Genomic DNA, 19398 nt, shown 5'->3' with positions numbered 1-19398 from the left:
TTTGGTTCAGTTCTGCTCCATCTTGCATACATGATCATACAGTACTCTTAGAAGAAGAAAGAATGTGTATAAATTGTTGTTTATATCTATCAGAATGGTTTACTGAAAAAAACCCCCCACCACTCAAATCCCTTTTCAATTTGGAAAGGTAAGGGAGCATCCTCTTTCACTTCCTATCAAGACATAACATGCTTTCCTAGTGCCTTTGTTGTTGCAACCCAAGCTCTTTCCGTATGCACCTTTTCCTCCAATTTTCATTCAAATATTCATGTCTAAGGGCAAGGCACGCACCTTGATAATTTGGGAGGAGAACAAACAACAGTAGTGAATATACAGGCATAATTACATTTCAATACAACTAAAAAGCCTGAAACAGAAGTTTGAACTAGTTGGCCAAATGGAAATAAGTTCTCTTTTTTTTCCCTAAAGGCCATCACCTTTTTCGTTCTTCTACATCCCTCTTCCCCAAACAGCAACCAAAAGAAGCCACTATACATACCTGGTTTCTTGTAAGTGACATAAATGTAGAGTCCAAGGACTATGACGTATGTTAGAAGGGCTGCCCACCAATTAATGACAAACATCACAATGCAGCACAGAATAGCTCCAACAAGAGAAATCCACATATTGTAGTATTTGAAAGCAGGGCGCCAACCTAGTCAAAATATAATTTGGAGGATAGAAAAGAGGAGGGAATTAATTTAATCACTACTCCAAGAGAAGGAAGGTGCTATTCCTCTTTTACTTCCCTAGTGTTCTGCATTACATTTCATGTGAATGTGTGACGCTTTCGGTAATGTACAAAATAAAGACTTTGGCACATTTATGATTTCAATTTTCTAACACCTTTCAAATTAATTTGCATCTTTCTTACATAGATATATAAACATTCCTAATTTTGCCCTTTATAAGCGTTATCTCAAAAGGAAAGTTTGAAGATGCTCGTGCCAGTATGTCTATTGAATCAGGCTACAGGAGCCTTTGGCAATAGCTTGCCTGAAAATTGGGTTTTGCTTTTAACAGTAGTGCAACATGAATCATTAGCTCGTGACTTGCTATCTCACATACTACTAATTGTTTCTAGTTGTGTATTTTTACTATATTCACGTGGCCAGAAATTTCCACCTCATGAAAAGGATAGATATACCCAAGTAGAACTTGAACATGTCAAAATACTGGACTGTCACTGTTTTACATCCTTATTTATCACAAGTTTATCCAAAATCAGGTAAATACACATGCATACCCCCACTAACACACCCAAGATTAACAAGTGTATGAGACCTAGCACTGTTGCGTAAACAGAGTTATGCAAATGCTCTGGCAAAATAATGGTAGCTACCAGTTCAGCAACTTAAGAAGCTTTTAAGGGCATTATTTAGTACAAATACATAGTGGACTGGCTACGATACACATCTGTTCTGCAAGTATTGGGTTTTGGCTTATTCCTATAATCTAACTAGCCTCCCACACCAAAGGCTATAAAAATGTTGCAATACCACCTGCAATTCCAGTTCCCTCTGGACTGGAAGATGAAATGTATCAACAGAGAAATCCAAAGAAGACAAAAGGGTAGTTCTTGAATGCCAGATACCTAATTAGCAGGAAAGCTTTCTTCAAGAGTTTCTGAATAAACACTGAATTATCTTGTGTTCCCTCAGCAAAGATGACAAAATTAGTAGCTCCCAAGCTCTACTGGATCACTCAGTCCTCAAAATTTCAAAAGACCCAAGTACACACCATATTATGCTTGTAATTCAGATGCACCAAGAGAGTCAAATAGATACTTATTAACTAAAATAAACTAAACATTCATTATATTAATATCTTTTAAACTGTATTTATGCATAAAGAAATTGCAGGCTGAACTCTCATCCCCAAAATGTAGTTCCTACCTGGAGATTTTGCAAGAGAAGCATGGAATACAGAGAAGTTAATCAAGGCATATGAGGCCAAGAAGAAGTTAGAAATAATTGGAGCAATGACGTTCAGTTCAGCTGTAAAACGGAAAACAAAGGATGCTGTTATGAATGTTATCATCCAATGGCTTTATAGATTCCAGAGTAAAAAAAACTGCTACAGACAACCTTATTTTCTCATGTACTCTAGGGAGAAGCAGTTTGTCCTTTCTGTTCAACAGACAGAGCTATTATCTTAATGGTGTCTTACTTACTAAGTTATCTCCTAATAGTCAGGAAGTGTAACTTTCAGTTTTAAAAAATATAAACATTTTTCCATACCACCAAGTGTTCCAGGACTGCCACTTTTGAAGCACTACATACTTTCTCAGAATAATTAATTGAGAAAATTTCTTTCCCACCATGACATGATAAAACAGGGCACCAACACACTGGGTTCTGAAGAATGTCAGACACAGTAGACAGAGCATTAATTAATCTGCAGTACATCTCTAGCTCAATTCTCAAACAGCAAAGAACAAGATACTAATAAATTTAATACACAATCAACTATGGTGAATGGCAATAGCAGACAAAGTTAGTGTGAGCAATGTGACAAACATGTTCATCTGCCTGCATTTTAAATGAAAAGTTGCATCAATGGTACTAGTATAGTGCATTATTACAGACCAATACCATCACAACACTGATGAGTACACCCTCTTTAGTGAAAGAGATGGAACAACCTGATTCTCTGCTTTTCTTGCAGCAGCATGGTAAAAAACATTTATATGTGTACTTTCACTGTCAAAAAAAAGTGATCAAAATGCAGAATGTGCCATGTTAGCTTGCAAGTTTCTACTTGTATTCAAGCTTCCAATCAGCATGCTGCGGTAGGGACATCATGGGTACACTTGTGCCTTAAGCAGTCTTGGGGGATGGATGAAAGAGCAAACTGGGAAAAGAAGTTTAAAAGCACTGGTACAAGATTCATGGATGGACACAGCACAATTAGTTTGCCATATACACAGAACGTGTGCAATTCTACCTAGACTATCTTTAGCAACAGCATCTGCACTCTTCTCTACAGCACTCATCTCTACTGTTTGTAACTTAACAGAAAAACATACTTTAAAAAGTATTGTTCATGCAAGTTTGCCATTTACTGAAGCTGTGTAATTATTAAAAACCTGAAATAAACTTTCATATTTACAACATATAACATACCTCTACCTCAAGCAAAAGATGTATTTTTATTGATTGACAGTATCTATCTAAAAGCAGATACTTGCAGTTATTAAGAAAAGTGCAGTATTGCTACAGCTCAATGCAAATCTACTGCAGTTCTAGACAGAGTTGTAACTAGAAGATAGGAGAAAGTAACCCTCAAAATAAACAGATTTAGAATGCTGGCTTAGAATTAAGCTGCACATTAGACCTCTAGGACACTGTCATCGAGTCGTGATACAGGATAGAATGCGTTGTAAATGACAAAAAGATATTGAGAGTTATTGTAATTGTAAACTAACCAATTAGTATGAACCCAAGAGCAATTAAAAATGTTAGAAGATATCCTCTCAGTGGTTCATTGTTCTTCCCATAGCCTTTAGCAAACATCTGAAATCCTGGATAAATGTTGTCCTTGCACAAAGCCTAAGAAAAAACAAAATTCAAGAGTCAGCATGCATTTTGTTCAAAATGTATCATTACTAATGCTTACTAATACTGTCTTCCACTGCATATTATCTTCCTGAAAGAAGGTTTATAGCCACCATGTACTAATTCTATTTTCAATTGTCTTTGTATCTTGACATTTTGCTTTTCCAATATTATATCCTTCAGTAATTTCCATCTATAAGAGCAAGCTTTGCTCTTCTGTAAGTAATTGACTATTTTACTTAACTTGGTGTCTTAGAATCACAGTCTTTCTTTAGAAACGAAGTTTTCTCAGAAAGTGGAAAGTTTGCCCAGTGTATGCACTAGTTCTCTGAATCAATACTTGCATTCTGCAATAAAATCCCTTCTACATTTGACTCCCTACTGAACTTTTGGGAAAGAAGGTCATTAGAGGACACTGAAGTTTTATCCAGTTAAAGAGAACTTGTAAGACAAAGAATGAGATTAAATGGTTAAAAAGAAGGTAAAGCGATACACAATCAGGAACACCAACAAAATCAATATAAATAATTTATGCAAGATTTGGTAATTTTGGTAATATATTCCCTGATGTCCTGGGTTCAGCTGGGATAGAGTTAATTTTTACAGGAATCTGGGAGGTGGGGGCATAGCCGGGGCAGCTGACCTGAACTAGCCAAGGAGCTATTCCATACCATGGGACATCCTGCCCAGTATATAAATGGGGAGCGGGCCGGGGGTGCTCTCTGTTTTCGGTGGGGGAAGTGGCGGAGCGTCGGGTCCCGGGTGGTGAGCAGTTGCACTGTGCATCACTCTTTTTGCATACTTTTTTTTTTCTCATTAGTGCCGTTGTTGTTGTTGTAATCTCTTTGTGTTTGTCCCAGTAAACTGCCTTTATCTCAACCCTCGAGGTTCCAGTTTCTTTTTCTTTTTTCTCTCCTCCGTCTCCTCCCCATCCCACCGGAGGGGGGCGGAGGAGTGAGCGAGCGGCTGCGTGGTCCTTTGTTACCGGCCGGGCTGAAACCACGACAGTCCTTTTTGGCGCCCAACGTGGGGCAGAAGGGTTGAGATAACGACAGATCTGGCCAGGGCGTGTTGAAACAAATTTGCCAAACGCATTTCTTAGATATATAGATGTTAGTCACAATGTTGTTTCATTTGTTTACATGGTGGCGTTTTGTAAGCTCTTATATGCTCTATGTATTGCCTGTAGTTGCGTATCTCATCTCTGGGAGAGTGATTGGGATTATCATTTTGCTGTACTGGGCAATGTCGACTTATGAAATGATTACATCACTGGTCATGAGGTTAAGCTGGTATCTGTATGAGGCAGTGATAATATTTCCATACTTTGGGCGCCTTCTGTCGGATTTTATTGGTAATTACACCCAATCCATGGGGAAATTAAGGGGGGGATACCTCCCCCCGTCCGTTCACCTCCCTTTTCTCCTTCCGACTAATTACAACAGCTTTTGAGAATTTTTAATATCCTTGGGATGCGCAAGCCAGTGTGCTGTTAGTGCTATGCCTCCTGAATATGTTTCAGGTCTTCTTTAGGGCTACAAAAAGGCTCTTTAAGAGTACCACTCAGAGATCTCCCCCAAAGCTGGATACTCATGGGTGGCACGGCATGTGGGAGCATATGGGCAAGTATCTAGAGAACTTCTCACCGCCAGTGACTTGGAAGTTCACTCCCGAACAACTACAGAACCCTTATGAAGTGACAGAATATTTGAAAGAAAAATGCTGTGGCTATTCCAAAGACATACAACTCGCCTCGCTGTGCTGGGCCCTGGCCAGTATCTACCAAACACTGCTTGATATTATGCAGCACCCTCGGGGGGAAAAGGGGGAAAAGATGGAAAACAGGACAACATGCACCGTGGCTACCCAAACCCTAACAACAGACACCGTGGCTGCCCCTACCCCGACAACAAGCACCGTGGCTGTCCCTACCACGACAACAGGTACCATGACTACCCCTACCCCGGTGACAGACACTGCAGCTAAACCAGAGAACCAGCCTGTGCCAGTATCAGTCGCCCCTGTACAGAAAAAGAAACACACAAAGAAATCAGTTCGCTTAGCGAGAGATGAAGATGAACCAGGGTCATCGCGAGAACAGGAGGTAGAGGCAGAACCTGAAATAATTACCCGATCTCTATCCATGAGTGAGTTGTGTGACATGCGAAAAGATTTTAGCCGCCACCCAGGTGAGCACGTTGTTACCTGGCTGCTCCGATGCTGGGATAGCGGGGCTAGTAGTGTGGAATTAGAGGGTAAGGAAGCCAAGCAGTTGGGATCTCTGTCTAGGGAAGGGGGCATCGACAAGGCGATTGGAAGAAAAACACAAGTCCTCAGCATCTGGAGGTGATTTCTGTTAGGTGTAAAGGAAAGATACCCCTTCAAGGATGAAGTTCCATGTCACCAAGGCAAGTGGACCACCATGGAGAGAGGTATCCAGTACCTGAGGGAATTAGCCGTGCTGGAGGTGATTTACAATGATCCAGAAAATGCGCAGTCACCCACAGATCCAGATGAAGTCCAATGCACACAACCCATGTGGCGGAAGTTTCTACGAAGTGCACCACCAACCTATGCCAACTCATTGGCAGTAATGTCCTGGAGAGAAGGCTATGGACAAACGGTGGATGAATTGGCTGTCCAACTCCGGCAATACGAAGGGAGTCTCTCTTCCTCCCTACGGGCCTGTGTCTCAGCTGTAGAGGAGTTCTCCCGAGAGTTCCAGCAATTCAAAATGGATCTGTCCTCCTCCTCACCTGTACAGGCCCGCATCGCAGTTATTGGGAGTAAGCGTTCCTCTGCCCAAGAGACAGGAGAGAGAAAGTACACTCGACAGGCTAACCTGTGGTTTTACCTGTGTGACCATGGAGAGGACATGAGGAAGTGGGATGGAAAACCCACTTCAGTCTTGGATGCACGGGTACAGGAGTTGCGAGAAAAAGCAACCAGAAAAGAGAATTCTTCTTGGAAAACTGCTGCTCCAGTTTCCCGTGAGCAGTCCCCCAGACGCAGTAGATGGGCCGATCTCATTTCTGATCCTCTTGAAGGGACTTCTGATTCACGTGTGCAAAAAGTGAGTAATGGACATTCTAACCAGGATTAAAGGGGCCCTGCCTCCAGCCAGGTGGAGGAGAGGGACAACCGAGTCTACTGGACAGTGTGGATTCGATGGCCTGGCACATCAGACCCACAGGAATATAAGGCTCTAGTGGACACTGGTGCACAATGTACCCTAATGCCATCTAGTTATAAAGGGGCAAAACCCATCTGTATCTCTGGTGTGACAGGGGGATCCCAAGAGCTAACCATATTGGAAGCTGAAATGAGTCTAACCGGGAATGAGTGGCATAAACACCCCATTGCGACTGGCCCAGAGGCCCCGTGCATCCTTGGTATAGATTATCTCAGGAGGGGGTATTTCAAGGACCCAAAAGGGTACCGTTGGGCCTTTGGTGTAGCTGCATGGAGACGGAGGAGATTGAACAGCTGTCTACCCTGCCGGGTCTCTCCCAAGACCCTTCGGTTGTGGGGTTGCTGAAGGTTGAAGAACAACAGGTGCCAATTGCTACCACGACGGTGCACCGGCGACAATATCGCACCAACCGAGACTCCCTGATCCCAATCCATAAGCTGATTTGCCAACTGGAGAGCCAAGGAGTGATCAGCAAGACTCACTCACCCTTTAATAGTCCCATATGGCCCGTGCAGAAATCCAATGGGGAATGGCGACTAACAGTAGATTATCGTGGGCTGAATGAAGTCACGCCACCGCTGAGCGCTGCTGTGCCAGATATGTTAGAGCTTCAATATGAACTGGAATCAAAGGCAGCTAAGTGGTATGCCACAATTGACATTGCTAATGCATTTTTCTCCATTCCTTTGGCAGCGGAGTGCAGGCCTCAGTTTGCTTTCACTTGGAGGGGCATCCAGTACACCTGGAATCGACTGCCCCAGGGGTGGAAACACAGCCCCACCATTTGTCATGGACTGATCCAGGCTGCACTAGAAAAAGGTGAAGCTCCAGAGCACCTGCAATATATTGATGACATCATCGTATGGGGCAACACGGCAGAAGAAGTTTTTGAAAAAGGGAAGAAAATAATCCAAATCCTTTTGAAGGCTGGTTTTGCCATAAAAGAAAGTAAGGTCAAGGGACCTGCGCAGGAGATCCAGTTCTTAGGAGTAAAATGGCAAGATGGGCGTCGTCAGATCCCTGTGGACGTCATCAACAAAATAGCAGCTATGTCCTCACCGACTAATAAAAAGGAAACACAGGCTTTCTTAGGTGTTGTGGGTTTTTGGAGAATGCATATTCCAAATTACAGTCAAATTGTAAGCCCTCTCTACCAAGTTACTCAGAAGAAGAACGATTTTAAATGGGGGCCTGAGCAACAACAAGCCTTTGAACAGATTAAGCAGGAGATTGTTCATGCAGTAGCTCTTGGGCCAGTCCGGACAGGACAAGATATTAAAAATATGCTCTACACTGCAGCTGGGGAGAATGGCCCTACCTGGAGCCTTTGGCAGAAAGCACCTGGGGAGACCCGTGGCCGACCTCTGGGGTTTTGGAGTCGGGGATATCGAGGATCCGAGGCTCGCTATACTCCAACTGAAAAAGAGATCTTGGCAGCATATGGAGTTCGAGCCGCCTCAGAAGTGGTTGGTACTGAAACACAGCTCTTCTTAGCACCTCGACTGCCAGTGCTGGGCTGGATGTTCAAAGGGAAAGTTTCCTCTACGCATCACGCGACTGACGCCACGTGGAGTAAGTGGATCGCACTGATCACACAGCGAGCTCGCATAGGAAACCCCAGTCGCCCAGGAATGTTAGAAGTGATCACGGACTGGCCAGAAGGCAAAGATTTTGGAATGTCGCCAGAGAAAGAGGTGACACAGGCCGAAGAAGCCCCACTGTATAATAAACTGCCAGAAAATGAGAGGCAATATGCCCTGTTCACTGATGGGTCCTGTCGCATTGTGGGAAAACATCGAAGGTGGAAGGCTGCTGTATGGAGTCCTACACGACTAGTCGCAAAAACTGCTGAAGGAGAAGGTGAATCGAGTCAGTTTGCAGAGGTGAAAGCCATCCAGCTAGCGTTAGACATTGCTGAAAGAGAAAAGTGGCCAGTGCTCTATCTCTATACTGACTCATGGATGGTGGCAAATGCCCTATGGGGGTGGCTACAGCAATGGAAGAAGGGCAATTGGCAGCGCAGAGGTAAACCCATCTGGGCTGCCGCACTGTGGCAAGATATCGCTGTTCGGATAGAGAAGCTAGTGGTAAAAGTAGGTCACAGAGATGCTCATGTACCCAAGGGTCGGGCCACTGAAGAACATCAAAACAACCAGCAGGCAGATCAGGCCGCCAAGATTGAAGTGTCTCAGGTGGACCTGGGCTGGCAACACAGGGGTGAGCTATTTATGGCTCAGTGGGCCCACGATACCTCAGGCCATCAGGGAAGAGATGCAACATATAGATGGGCTCGAGATCGAGGGGTGGACTTGACCATGGACACTATCACACAGGTCATCCATGAATGTGAAACATGTGCTGCAATTAAGCAAGCCAAGCGGCAAAAACCCCTGTCGCATGGAGGGCGATGGCTGAAATATAAACAGTGGGAGGCCTGGCAGATTGACTATATCACACTCCCATGAACACGCCAAGGCAAGTGCCATGTGCTTACAATGGTGGAAGCAACCACTGGGTGGCTGGAAACATACCCTGTGTCCCATGCCACTGCCCAGAACACTATCCTGGGCCTTGAAGAGAAAATTTTATGGCAACACGGCACCCCAGAAAGAATCGAGTCGGACAACGGGACTCACTTCCGAAACAACCTCGTAGACACCTGGGCCAAAGAACATGGCATTGAGTGGGTGTATCACATCCCTTATCACGCACCAGCCTCCGGAAAAATTGAACGATACAATGGACTGCTGAAAACTACATTGAGAGCGATGAGGGGTGGAACTTTCAAGCATTGGGATACACATTTAACAAAAGCCACCTGGTTAGTTAATACTAGAGGATCCGCCAATCGGGCTGGCCCCGCCCAACCAAGAGTTCCACATACTGTAGAAGGGGATAAAGTCCCTGTAGTGCGCATGAGGAGTATGTTAGGAAAGACAGTCTGGGTTAGTCCTCCCTCAAGCAGAAGCAAACCCATTCAAGGGGTTGTTTTTGCTCAAGGACCTGGGTACACCTGGTGGGTGATGCAGAAGAATGGGGAGGTTCGATGTGTACCTCAGGGAGATTTGATTTTGGGAGAGAATAGCCAGTGAATTGGGCTGTATGATATTTAACTGCTAAATAACCTGCCAATGCATGTCATTGTATCTATAGTGTCTATATGCCATATCAAGGGTATTATTGTGAGAATTATCCAAATGACTACAGGATGGACTTTTGAAACTGAGCCAAGTACAACAGCGACAGAACTTGAACTGGCATCCACCAATTTCCTCAAGATCAACATCTTCGACCTGCAGACCAAGGGCATGAGTTACACCAAATGTACTAGCCACAAGTTCCAGAGGCAGCGTACAATGACCCAACATCTCACACCATCTCTCTATTATCCTGAAGAACTGTTACAACAGATAGAGCCCCAAAATCGATGGACACATTAGAGGGATAGCCCATAGGCTAAAGGAACACCGTGTGTGTGTGTGCGAGGTCAGGGGGTGGAGTCCATATACTTATATATAAGACAAGGAAAGTTGTAGTGGTTGATTGGAAAAAAAAATGTAAGATCTGGGCATGATGTAGATGGTATAGAATAAGGGGTGGATAATGTCCTGGGTTCAGCTGGGATAGAGTTAATTTTTACAGGAACCTGGGAGGTGGGGGCATAGCCGGGGCAGCTGACCTGAACTAGCCAAGGAGCTATTCCATACCATGGGACATCCTGCCCAGTATATAAATGGGTAGCAGGCCGGGGGGTGGTCCCTGTTTTCGGTGGGGGAAGTGGCGGAGCGTCGGGTCCCGGGTGGTGAGCAGTTGCACTGTGCATCACTCTTTTTGCATACTTTTTTTTTTCCTCATTAGTGCCGTTGTTGTTGTTGTAATCTCTTTGTGTTTGTCCCAGTAAACTGCCTTTATCTCAACCCTCGAGGTTCCAGTTTCTTTTTCTTTTTTCTCTCCTCCGTCTCCTCCCCATCCCACCGCAGGGGGGCGGAGGAGTGAGCGAGCGGCTGCGTGGTCCTTTGTTACCGGCCGGGCTGAAACCACGACACCTGAGGATTAAGATTCTACAGCTACAGGTTCTACTTCATGCTGTCTCCTTCTGTGATTACTTTGAGAAATGAACTGATCTGTTCTCTTTGTACATGCTCCATGGTTACTTACAACAAAAATATCTAGGAGGAGTTTGTAGATTCCTATAATGTTAGTTACACCACAACTAGTTTCTAAACTAACCAGAAACACGAGATCCAGAACAAGTTATAGTCTAGCTACGTTTAGTAACAGTAACACAACTGTTTTCTCATTCTAAGCAACAGGTAAACATTAGATCTTGTCAACTGGTGTGAATCATGACGGCAGTAAGTCAAGAGTACCCTTCCAAAAATTCTGATTCAAAAATTCATTGAAATTATTAAAGATTATGGGTTTCCTTCCATTCTTACCTGGAAGATCTTAGGGGCACTCACAAGAGATGCTAATGCAGAAGACAGAGTGGCTGAAAAAATACCTGCAGAAATCAGTGGTGCAAATCCTGATACCATGCTCATCACCTGAAAACAAAATACTTATTTTTTTTAAAAGAATATGAAAAAGTATACTATACAAATGGATAGCAACATTAACTACACAAACAGAAAAATAAAATACTATGTATCCTCCACTTAAGAGCTGGTTGAATATCATGCATTCATATTAATGAATGAACTAGGGACAACTCAGGGGATATACATGGATCCTAATTTCAGAACAGAATGTGGCTTTTCACACAACATATAGTCCAACCATGTAATTCTCAGGTCCAAACAATCAACAGCAAAAGTCTCCATGGGCTCATAAAAGGATTAGAAATATGTCAATGGAAGAAAAATACATTGGAATTTGTTACATATTTTGACTAGTCTACCACTGAGTAATATGGTCTCAGAAAGCCCAAGTGACAAAACAACTGAAATTGGGGAACATCTTAGGAAAGCTGATTGTCTTTCTCAACTTCTCCATCACTTTAAGTTAGGTTTGTTTCCCATTCAAAACCACAAAGATAGGACAAACTTGCTTCCTGTCTCCCCAAGATCACATCCTAGGACATCTTTGTAATCCCAGTGAGTGAAATACAATATGCAATTCCTGGTAGACTGGATGACTAACAAAATGATAAATGCTTAGTAAGCCAAGTGTAAAAACACAATGTTGATAGACATTTAAAAAAAAAAAATAAATCCCAAATTAGAATGAAAGCAGTTTCTGTCTAATTGCCATACAGCCTAAAGACCCTCTTTACCATTCTACCAATTATTTCCACCCATAGCTGGATCCAGCTTTTCATGTGTCAAGTGAATTAAGATACAGAACTGTGTATTTGAAAAACAATCATGGTTTAATAGAGTACTTTTCTTTAAGAAACAAAAGCCTAGCTACTTGAAGACAGCCAGTGAAGAATTTGATACAGTCTTGAAAAAGCTGATGTTTTTAGTCAATGGACCAAACGCAGCACAGTGTCTTTCAAGCACCATGTGTCAGAATGACATTCTCCATCATTTGCACTGATTACTACTTGCCTCTTTCATCCTGGCAACCTTACTGAGAGTATCAGGAAAGAGACTGAACAAAGGCAAGAAAGATCATGCAGAAATGTCCAGTTTTTAAGGTACTGTCACGTGAAGTTGTAAAATCTAGATGTCTAAAGCAATCCTACTAGGTAGGACATGCTCTCAGAAACAATATACAGACTAATGAAGTTTTAGTCATATTCCTAGGGCTAAACGAATGATAAAATTTAGTGGTTTTCTCCAGATCAGACTGACAAAGACTGCTGGGTCTCTCAGTCAACTGAATCTCTATGCTACAACGTTTCATTCATCAGTTCAAGGCATGCCTGGCCTAAAGAAAGAAATTAAATAATTGCAGGTGCTTAAGATGAGAGTGAAGTAACTGTCATAGTAGCGTAACAAATGAAGGAGAGAATCTCCTGAAGCATATTTGTAGTTGACAAGAAAAAAAAGGCAGGACAGGCCTTTCTTTATTCATAGATGAGTAAAACTAATGACACATACATCAGGCTATCCCTCCTATGCCCAGGTTTGAGTCAGTTTTATAATCAACAGAAAAAGTTACAGTTGTAAATGCCAGTTTGCAATAAGCCTACACTATATTTCTAGAAGAGAAGTTAAGGGTGCAAATGCTTTACTGACAAATATTTTAGAAAGAAACCTTTGCTATAGAAAGATAATAAACAAGTATAGAATAATCTTTGTAGAAGCAGTCTGAAAATCTTCTTCCCTGCAAGGATGGCTTGATCAATCTTCCCTGGAACAACTTCTTATGGACAAAATCTATGTACAGGCCTCCATCACTTTTCTTCCCATACAATTTAAAACATTGTTACTTCAAGACCTTCACTTTACTACACTCACATCAACTTCTTGCAATTTAGTTCTTAAAATCTACAGATTTTACATTCTCTTTCTAGGTTCTGTTCATTGCCTCCATTTATTTACACTATTTTTGAATATTACATCTGTTTTATAAATTTGAAAGAAATCTGAGTAAGATGCATGCAGATAATGTTTGTCCATTTTAAAAGGTAGTAAGTTAGGTTACTAATATAAGATACATTAGGAAGCTTCTTCTAAGCTAGAGGAACAAAAGGAGAACCAGTTCCAGCAGAACCAGTATGCCATGATGTTAAACACCCCTCTGCTGCCCCGCCACAACATACACACCATAATCCAAACCTCTTGACCACAAAACCAAGGAGCCCACACATGCAGTTAGCTATAGCACTGAAATTTTCATCCCTGAAAGAAAAGACAAAATTGGAAGGACAGATATCTAGTAAGAATTGCCCTGTTACCACTGGTGTGGTGAGATAGATAAATATTTACTGCTGATAAGGGACTCATTATGTTTGCTTGGCATTTACTGTTTAGACAGTTTCTTAAATTTTAAACACCTGGGATAATGAAACATCAAATTTTGACAACAGTCACAGCTCTTTGGTCCAGACATTGTGGAACAGAAAAAAAATGTCACATGAAACGAAGCAGCAGCTTCTTTAAAGTTAGATTTTTATAATGAATACGGACAAAGCATTGTTCAACTCTCCCTTCCCCTAACTTTTTTCAAATGTTTTATAGCTGCCTTCCTTTGTAAGAGGAATGTTTTAGCAGAACTTTTACACTGTTTCTGGAATGGAGTTTCATGGTACTTTCAACTTTCATCCAAAGTTGACCAAATACTGCATTTAAATTACCCAAAGCTGTAACTTATTCTAGGGAAGTTCCAGGCTGAGGCTACAGAGCCCAAACCAAGTTTCTGAAGTTACCCTTCTACCAGGTGACAGCCTGGGCACAGAAATGTCACTGACTCTGAGCAGAGAAATGCCTGAAGCCTGTGAGGACCTGCAATTCATTTGCATTGACTACAACAGAAACTAAAGATGGTCTTTCCATGCAAGTCTGTCTAAGCCTGTCTCACTAACTGTTCTCATTTTAAGTTTCTTAGCATCATCTAAGCTTTCCATAGGTAAATCATACTACAAGTCATTCATTTGCTGCCCAAACACATTCAAAGCCTGAGCCGCCTAAGCACTAACTTCAAATCAATTCTTTGCTGTAAGAACTGAATGCAGCACAAAGTGTACCAAAGTGGTGAAGTCATAAGGCTGTTCACACACATAAGCTGGCACTTTCAACCTCAGAACCTGCATGCTAACAAGCTGTAAGACAAATACAACAATCTTTGCTCACTTTAGGGATTCATTTATGTTTGTGAAGTATTTGTTCTCAGTTATTCAACCTACAGAAAGAAGTTATGCTTGTATGAAGAGCTTGAGGTACACAAGCTTGGAGCTGCCCCCAGTCCCCCCAACACACTGTGACTTGCATATGTAAAAAAAAACCAAAACAAACAAACCAAAAACAACTCCTTACAGCTACTATTCAGAGCTACTAAATTGAGGGCAGTTCAGTTACAAAATGGACAACAGTTTATCTACAGGCAGACAGCAAAGGATTTCCTACTGACATCTTCTGAGAATCAGACTCTTCCCAGAAATGCACAGCAAAAGCTATAAGGATGCAAGAAAAAACAAACAGCAAGGGAAAGTCCAACTGGGTATTAGAAGAACAAAATTCCACAGAGAAGGTGGCTAAGCACTACAGCAGGTTGCCCAGAGATGCTGTGCAGTCTCCATGATGAAGTTTCAAAACCCCAACAAAAAGGGGGGGTGTAAGGAACACTGCTTTCTCTGTGCAGCCCCTGGCCTTGAAAGTGACTTTTGCTATTCAGAACCCACTGTTTTTTCTACAGAGAGAAGCAAGAATAATTTGGGAGATTGAAGTACTCTTTCAACCAAATGCTAAGAAACTAGAACATTAATGACTAACTTACTAGAAGTACAATCAACAACTATGGTAAGCAACCTTACCAAAGTTATGACTTAAAGAAAAAAGATACAATCAGAGGAAACCAGTACTACACCATTCTCAGCTGTACATTTGATGATACACTGGGCTCTTTCGAGCTTGATCAAATAAGGAAAGTCATCAAATTTTGCAGAATAATTATTCGCACAAAAGCAACTCTGATGTTTCTAAATACAGACTTTTTCTAAAGCAGAACAAAGTAACACCACATAGATACTCAAATTGTTCCACTATGAAAATCTATTTTACTCTAATAGAATGGTCTGCACTGCAACATTATTTCAGCATGTACAAAATCGGTTTTCCACCCAGCTTTGCAGGTAAGGCTGTCAGCTAACATCTAAGTAGTACATATAAGGAGTACACGTACTACATGTACTTCTGATCAAAACCCACAAACCAGACACCTTTTTCATTAGTGGATTTCAGCTTAATCTCTAGTCAACTTTCTGTATGAAATTCAATCAAATTCAATTGGCAATAAGTATGTTTTCCTTGATTTCTTTCAAACCCTTACCAATAGTTCATGGATATCTCAATTACCTGTGAAGTGTAAGTTAAGACTATGAATTACCCCATGACTTCTAGAGAATTTTTAAATACAATAACATCAGGTTTTATGAAAATTCACAACATTCTTAACATTAAAGAGGATACTGTGACAAATAGGTAAAACATTTTTTTAAAAGTCAGCATATTTTTTAAGCAACTTAAATTAAGGAATGAGTCATTGACAGAGGCTACCTATGATTACTATGCATCACTATTGAACAATGAGTACTTCTATCCACATCACTGAATGACGACATTCAGACATCTAAAGAAAGTTGCAGTCCTACCACCAAACCTAAGCAGTTTACTCAGAAGAGGACTAAATATTTATACCACCTGTATATAAACACCCAAAAGTTTTTAACATAGTTACCTTATTCTTCTACATACTAGCTAGAGTGTACCACTTCACTATTCCAGGTAACCCTTGTACTTATGGAGATGGGCATTTTTAGCCTATTTTTCTTAATACGCAATTCAAAAAAAGAACAAACACAAAAGCCAATAAACAGGTTTAGGAGAAAGTTTTATACCTGGAAATTGTTCATCAGCCCATACTGACACCCTGTCTGACAGGATGAGAAATCATAGTTTAATTTGCAAGCTGCAGTAGTACAATTTGTCAGCTCAGTAACAATGGTGTTATTAAGGTTCCCTGTGGCATCTCGAACAACACAGGAACCTAGAATGGACATAGTCACAAAAAAAAGGCATTAACAGATTGAACCTGAACTTAAGGACACATGTCAAGCTCAATTCCCTTTTTATGTAAGCATATTCTCACAGAGCAACATTAAAATATGGCATTTACATTTTTAACAAATTTCAGTATTAAGCACATCTTCACTATGAAGAACAAATACAAACAAGCAAACTAATTGTTCTCTTGCCTGAGATGATCTTCAGTTTTGAATAGATCAGAGTCTAATAAGAAAAGGAAAGTTTTAGCACAGAGGAAAACAATGTCAACAGACTTGCAGAAATTTAACAGCACAGTTTTAGCTCAACATATCATTTCACTGAATCATGAGTTTCCGCACAGCTCTTTAATTGAAGTGAGTATTATGCACCATCACTTAACTTTATAGTTTCTCTTTTTGTCAGCTTTCTTAGAAGAGTGCATTTTTGTAGTGTATGTACAGATGTATGTAGACAGACGTGCACAGTGTTGCAGTTGTTTGTTTTCCAGTCAATATGACCCAGGCATTCAAAAAAATTAAGTAGTTTGTCATGAAAGCCTGCTGCAAGCCATTTTCCAATGCTTAAACAGGCCACCTCCTATGTTACTGTGGTATTTCAAGTTGGTTTCTTGGTGAAAAACAAAGCCACACAGTCCCATTCCTACCATATTTTTTTATAATTAGGTTTATCACTTAAACTGCTGTCTTCAATTCATCTATGATTATTTGTAATTTCACTGGTCAAGAAAATGCTGAAGACACAGCATTTCAGCCCTTAAGTACTAAGAAAAACTGAAAAGTACTAAAAAGCCTGCAAATTCTACTTCAAGGGGTTTTGTCTCATAAAGGACAAAACAAACCAGAGCACACTAAATATTATTTAACTTTCTATGGTTTAATATTTGAGGTAGTCACATTGTTTGGCCACCAGCAAATATTTCCAGGAACAGGAATTAAATAATGAATGGAGAAGAGGAAAGGGACGTCTACAGAGTGGTAGCCAACAGAATTCCCTTAATTTGGTCTTTTAGGAACTTGAATGACAAGGAGGTCCTGGGAGCAGAACCATGTAACTACTGAGGACTTAAATAACTTCCTTGCAAACTAAGGAGGAGGGCACAGATATGCTGCAAGCTTAAGTTTAAGTTTCTCCAATAACAGTCCCTGTTACCTATGTAATTTGTCTCTCATTGGGAAAATTAATTCCTAAATACCTATACCATATTTAGATTGCTTCCAAGCCATTAGAACTTGATTAACAGTCCACAATAACACCTGGTCCTGGTAGGTAGACATTATTTAATCCTTCCATTTTTCAGATTTATTTTTCAGTTACTTATTAGGCCCAAATGGTTAAATTTCAGTAAAAGTTTCTTATATTGATCACCTGTCTTATGCTTTTCTTGCGGGTACATGGAGGGGCTGGGGTTTTTTGTTGCTGTTGTTTTGTTTTAAATGGGATTAAAAGTTCTGTATGAGGAAAAGTTTCTTCTCTTCCACTACACAAGTATTCACCCCAGCCATTTAAGCAGTATATAATGGATGTGACAATATACTTACTAGTTGAACTATTTGTAGATAACATTTTGTTGGTAATAGATGGCAGTGGCAGACCCATTAAGCTTAGCAACCCATTAAATAGCTACAGTGCACTATCACATCCCTCCTCTTCCTCATTCCCTTTTTCACAGTTTAGATCCAACTGTCTGGCAGGTCTTTCACACATGGAATCAAAGTATGACAGAAAGGGACAATGGCACCATGAACAAACTTAATGTGAGCCTTACTATGACAGAATGCAGAACAGAAGTGAGCTGGGCAAGCAGAAGACACTTAGATATAAGTAAAAGTCCAGACATTTTATTTAACCCTCATTCAGAAAAGTTTTATTTATTTCTAAGATTCTGGCAATATTTTCCCTAAAAACCTTTAGGTCTTCTTTCCTGTAAAAACAGGATTTCACCTTTTCATAGGCATTTATAAGCATGTTCCTGCCAAAGTAAAACAAGGTTTTACCATGCTATAAGCCTGAGAAGGTTAACGGACCATCTATACCAAGTTATCTCCTAGCTACATACAACCAGCAAGAATTCTAGAGATACTACCCTGAGTCCTTCAGACTGCAGTTGGGAGTGCTTAACTTCTCCAGTCCTACAAGCAGCTAGTTAGGTTCTCATTAATTGTTTTACTTCCTGGTGTACAGAAAGCACATCTGAACCCTATTCAGAAGTTTGGGTCTTTTATTAGAGCTTCCCTTGGTTTTAAAGCAATAAATGTTATTCTTTGAAATATCTTTCAAGAATTTTGATATAAAAGTTCTTATGCAATCATCCTGCCACCTGCACATCTGCATTAGTCCCTTGCTAAAATATGAAACTGCACACTTTCTTCTCACAGCTGTTTCTTTTTGAAATAGGCTGCCTAGCTCTAGCAGTAGGACTAGTTATTCTTCTCTTCTAAACCTTCTCTACTCAGTTTCTTAACCTCTTGCTTTCTGCAGAGCATGCAAATACTGAGCTAAATTCAGAATGTCATCTCCCCCTTGAGACATGATTACTCAGTGACATTTACCAGCCCCTTCAAAGTTTTAATGACTTCCTTATCACTACTCTGGAAACTTACAGTGGGGAACAGTGTGTGGGGAAAAGAATAAAAGTATTTGTATTTGTCTGATTCCTGACCCAATGCCTCAAAAAAAGCTGAATTTCACTCATGCCATAATTTCTGACTTCTGCAATAGCACTGGCCTTTTCTAACTAGCACAATTCTAAGTGTAAGTTATAGGAGGCAACTAAGGCAGGACATTTCTGATGCATCAAACAATTTCATGTTCAGTTAGTTTTGCAAGCTGTTCCTTTCGCAATATGAAAAATTAGGTTTTTCATGTTTGAAAGATGATCAAAGTATTCCATTAACAAATTAATATTAATGAGCATTTTCCTCTCATGTGGGTTCAAGTTCTAAAGTATTCAAATTTGGTAGCAGAGGTCTATGCG

At 40.9% G+C, this 19398-nt stretch overlaps 1 protein-coding gene across 4 annotated transcripts in view; it reads right to left on the bottom strand.

Moving 5' to 3' along the window:
• SLC12A2 (solute carrier family 12 member 2) overlaps positions 1 to 19398 on the bottom strand; it is a 71450-nt gene that overhangs the window by 20898 nt on the left and 31154 nt on the right. For all 4 annotated transcript variants that reach the window (XR_007505177.1, XM_049796457.1, XM_049796459.1 and 1 more), the window contains exons 10-14: positions 16256 to 16404; positions 11190 to 11297; positions 3428 to 3551; positions 1896 to 1997; positions 500 to 655 (exon numbers count right to left, since the gene is read on the bottom strand). Coding sequence is in view for 3 of the 4 variants with exons in the window: in XM_049796457.1 (XP_049652414.1) it covers positions 500 to 655; positions 1896 to 1997; positions 3428 to 3551; positions 11190 to 11297; positions 16256 to 16404 (639 nt within the window). In the remaining variant the exon portion in view is untranslated. The remainder of the gene's footprint in view (positions 1 to 499; positions 656 to 1895; positions 1998 to 3427; positions 3552 to 11189; positions 11298 to 16255; positions 16405 to 19398) is intronic.

Source organism: Accipiter gentilis, chromosome Z, assembly GCF_929443795.1.
Source record: "Accipiter gentilis chromosome Z, bAccGen1.1, whole genome shotgun sequence".
NCBI lineage: Eukaryota > Metazoa > Chordata > Aves > Accipitriformes > Accipitridae > Astur > Astur gentilis.
The sequence above is the reverse complement of the archived record's forward strand: the minus strand, read 5'-3'. Positions and strand labels throughout refer to the sequence as shown.